Source organism: Varroa destructor, unplaced genomic scaffold (assembly GCF_002443255.2).
Source record: "Varroa destructor unplaced genomic scaffold, Vdes_3.0 BEIS01000001.1, whole genome shotgun sequence".
NCBI lineage: Eukaryota > Metazoa > Arthropoda > Arachnida > Mesostigmata > Varroidae > Varroa > Varroa destructor.
In genome coordinates, this window is record NW_019211454.1 from 42871175 (window position 1) to 42872541 (window position 1367).

At 38.7% G+C, this 1367-nt stretch overlaps 1 protein-coding gene across 1 annotated transcript in view; it reads right to left on the reverse strand.

Annotated features, from left to right (window-relative positions):
* LOC111251491 (uncharacterized) overlaps positions 1-1102 on the reverse strand; it is an 8189-nt gene extending 7087 nt beyond the window's left edge. The window contains exon 1 of the mRNA XM_022808121.2: positions 437-1102. Coding sequence (XP_022663856.1) covers positions 437-476 — 40 coding nt within the window. The 5' untranslated portion in view covers positions 477-1102. The remainder of the gene's footprint in view (positions 1-436) is intronic.
* Positions 1103-1367: the final 265 nt, after the last annotated feature.

Here is a 1367-nt window from a genome sequence, read left to right on the forward strand (position 1 = left end):
TATATATGATCGCCTGACTAATGTACCAAGTTGATCACTGTCCACGACAAATTCAACTTGGTTTTGAGCAGAAAAAACTACGAAAACGCGCAATACTCGCGCTACGTACACGTTTTTAGGTACATGGATAACGTGAGAGTTCCACCATAACACATTGTTCATCATTTGCGTGGATCTTAACAATATTATAGAGACTAGAGCAAACAGAAACAAACTTATAAATTGCGCCAATTATACAACTCGAAGCTAAAAACTGAACTTCCATCTAATACTGATTCAAGAAGTATTAGATGGAAATTGAGGAAAGGAGTAAAAATGAAAAAAATTACATGCGCTGATTCCGAATGGTGTGTGATCATTTCACACAAAAAGAGATTTTTCTCTATTGAAAAAACATGCCCGCGCCATTTCAAACGACTGTAAACTCAACACGTACCATCCAGTGGGATTCCGTCTGTCAACATCGGCTGGGGCATAGCAATCGCAGGTTTCAACCAACTGAGTAACTTCGTTCTCCGTGAGCTACTGCCAGGCTGTTAATTCAAATGGGGCTACGACATAATTGATAGAGAGACAGCTATGCGCACTCATCGATTATAAAGTAAATTCGAAAGCTTTCTTTACTTCGTTTACTAAACAAGGTAAAGGCAGAACGCCCTAAAGATCGGAAAATACTTATTGACGATTTTTCATCTAAGTAATACAGAGATTCTCTCAGCGTAATGTCAGGTCAACAGTTAACTTATCCTTAAACTTGCTGTTTTAAGTGAATCAACGTGAGACGTCAACTCAGCTTGATTTGAGCTGACTACAGCGACAAACTTAGCCTCAGTGCCTATGAATCGGGTACTCGACTATGTATCGATTCTAGCCTTCTTAGGATCGCATGCTGATCAATCGTATGACGATTAACTCTTATTTAGAATTCGCTTTATAGCTCTGTTCGGTGCTGCCTAGAACATAAACATGTTTGTGTATAGCAATACTGTAGCGGTAACCGGCCAAACTACCGGTTTCAGTAAAGATCGAAAATCTTGGACAATTGAAAATTGGTGCGCACGTTGATTTTTGTTCAACAAACTATCATTCAAACGCGGCAAAATTTGAATGGTGTATTCTCTATGGAAGTTTGGAGTCTGTTATGAAGCATGTAACAAAGGTCTTTTTTGTTCACCTCTTTCGATAGGTCAGTGTTTCGTTATATATTATTAATATTTTTGTCTGTTTCGTGAGGTGGATACAGCAACTTCGACATTACATCAACAAGGTGTTAGGCGAATAGATTTCTCATACAATCGGGCATGTTGAAACTGTGAAATTTTCCTGGTGGATATGTTTCAGACGTTCGCATGACTGAATCGTATTGT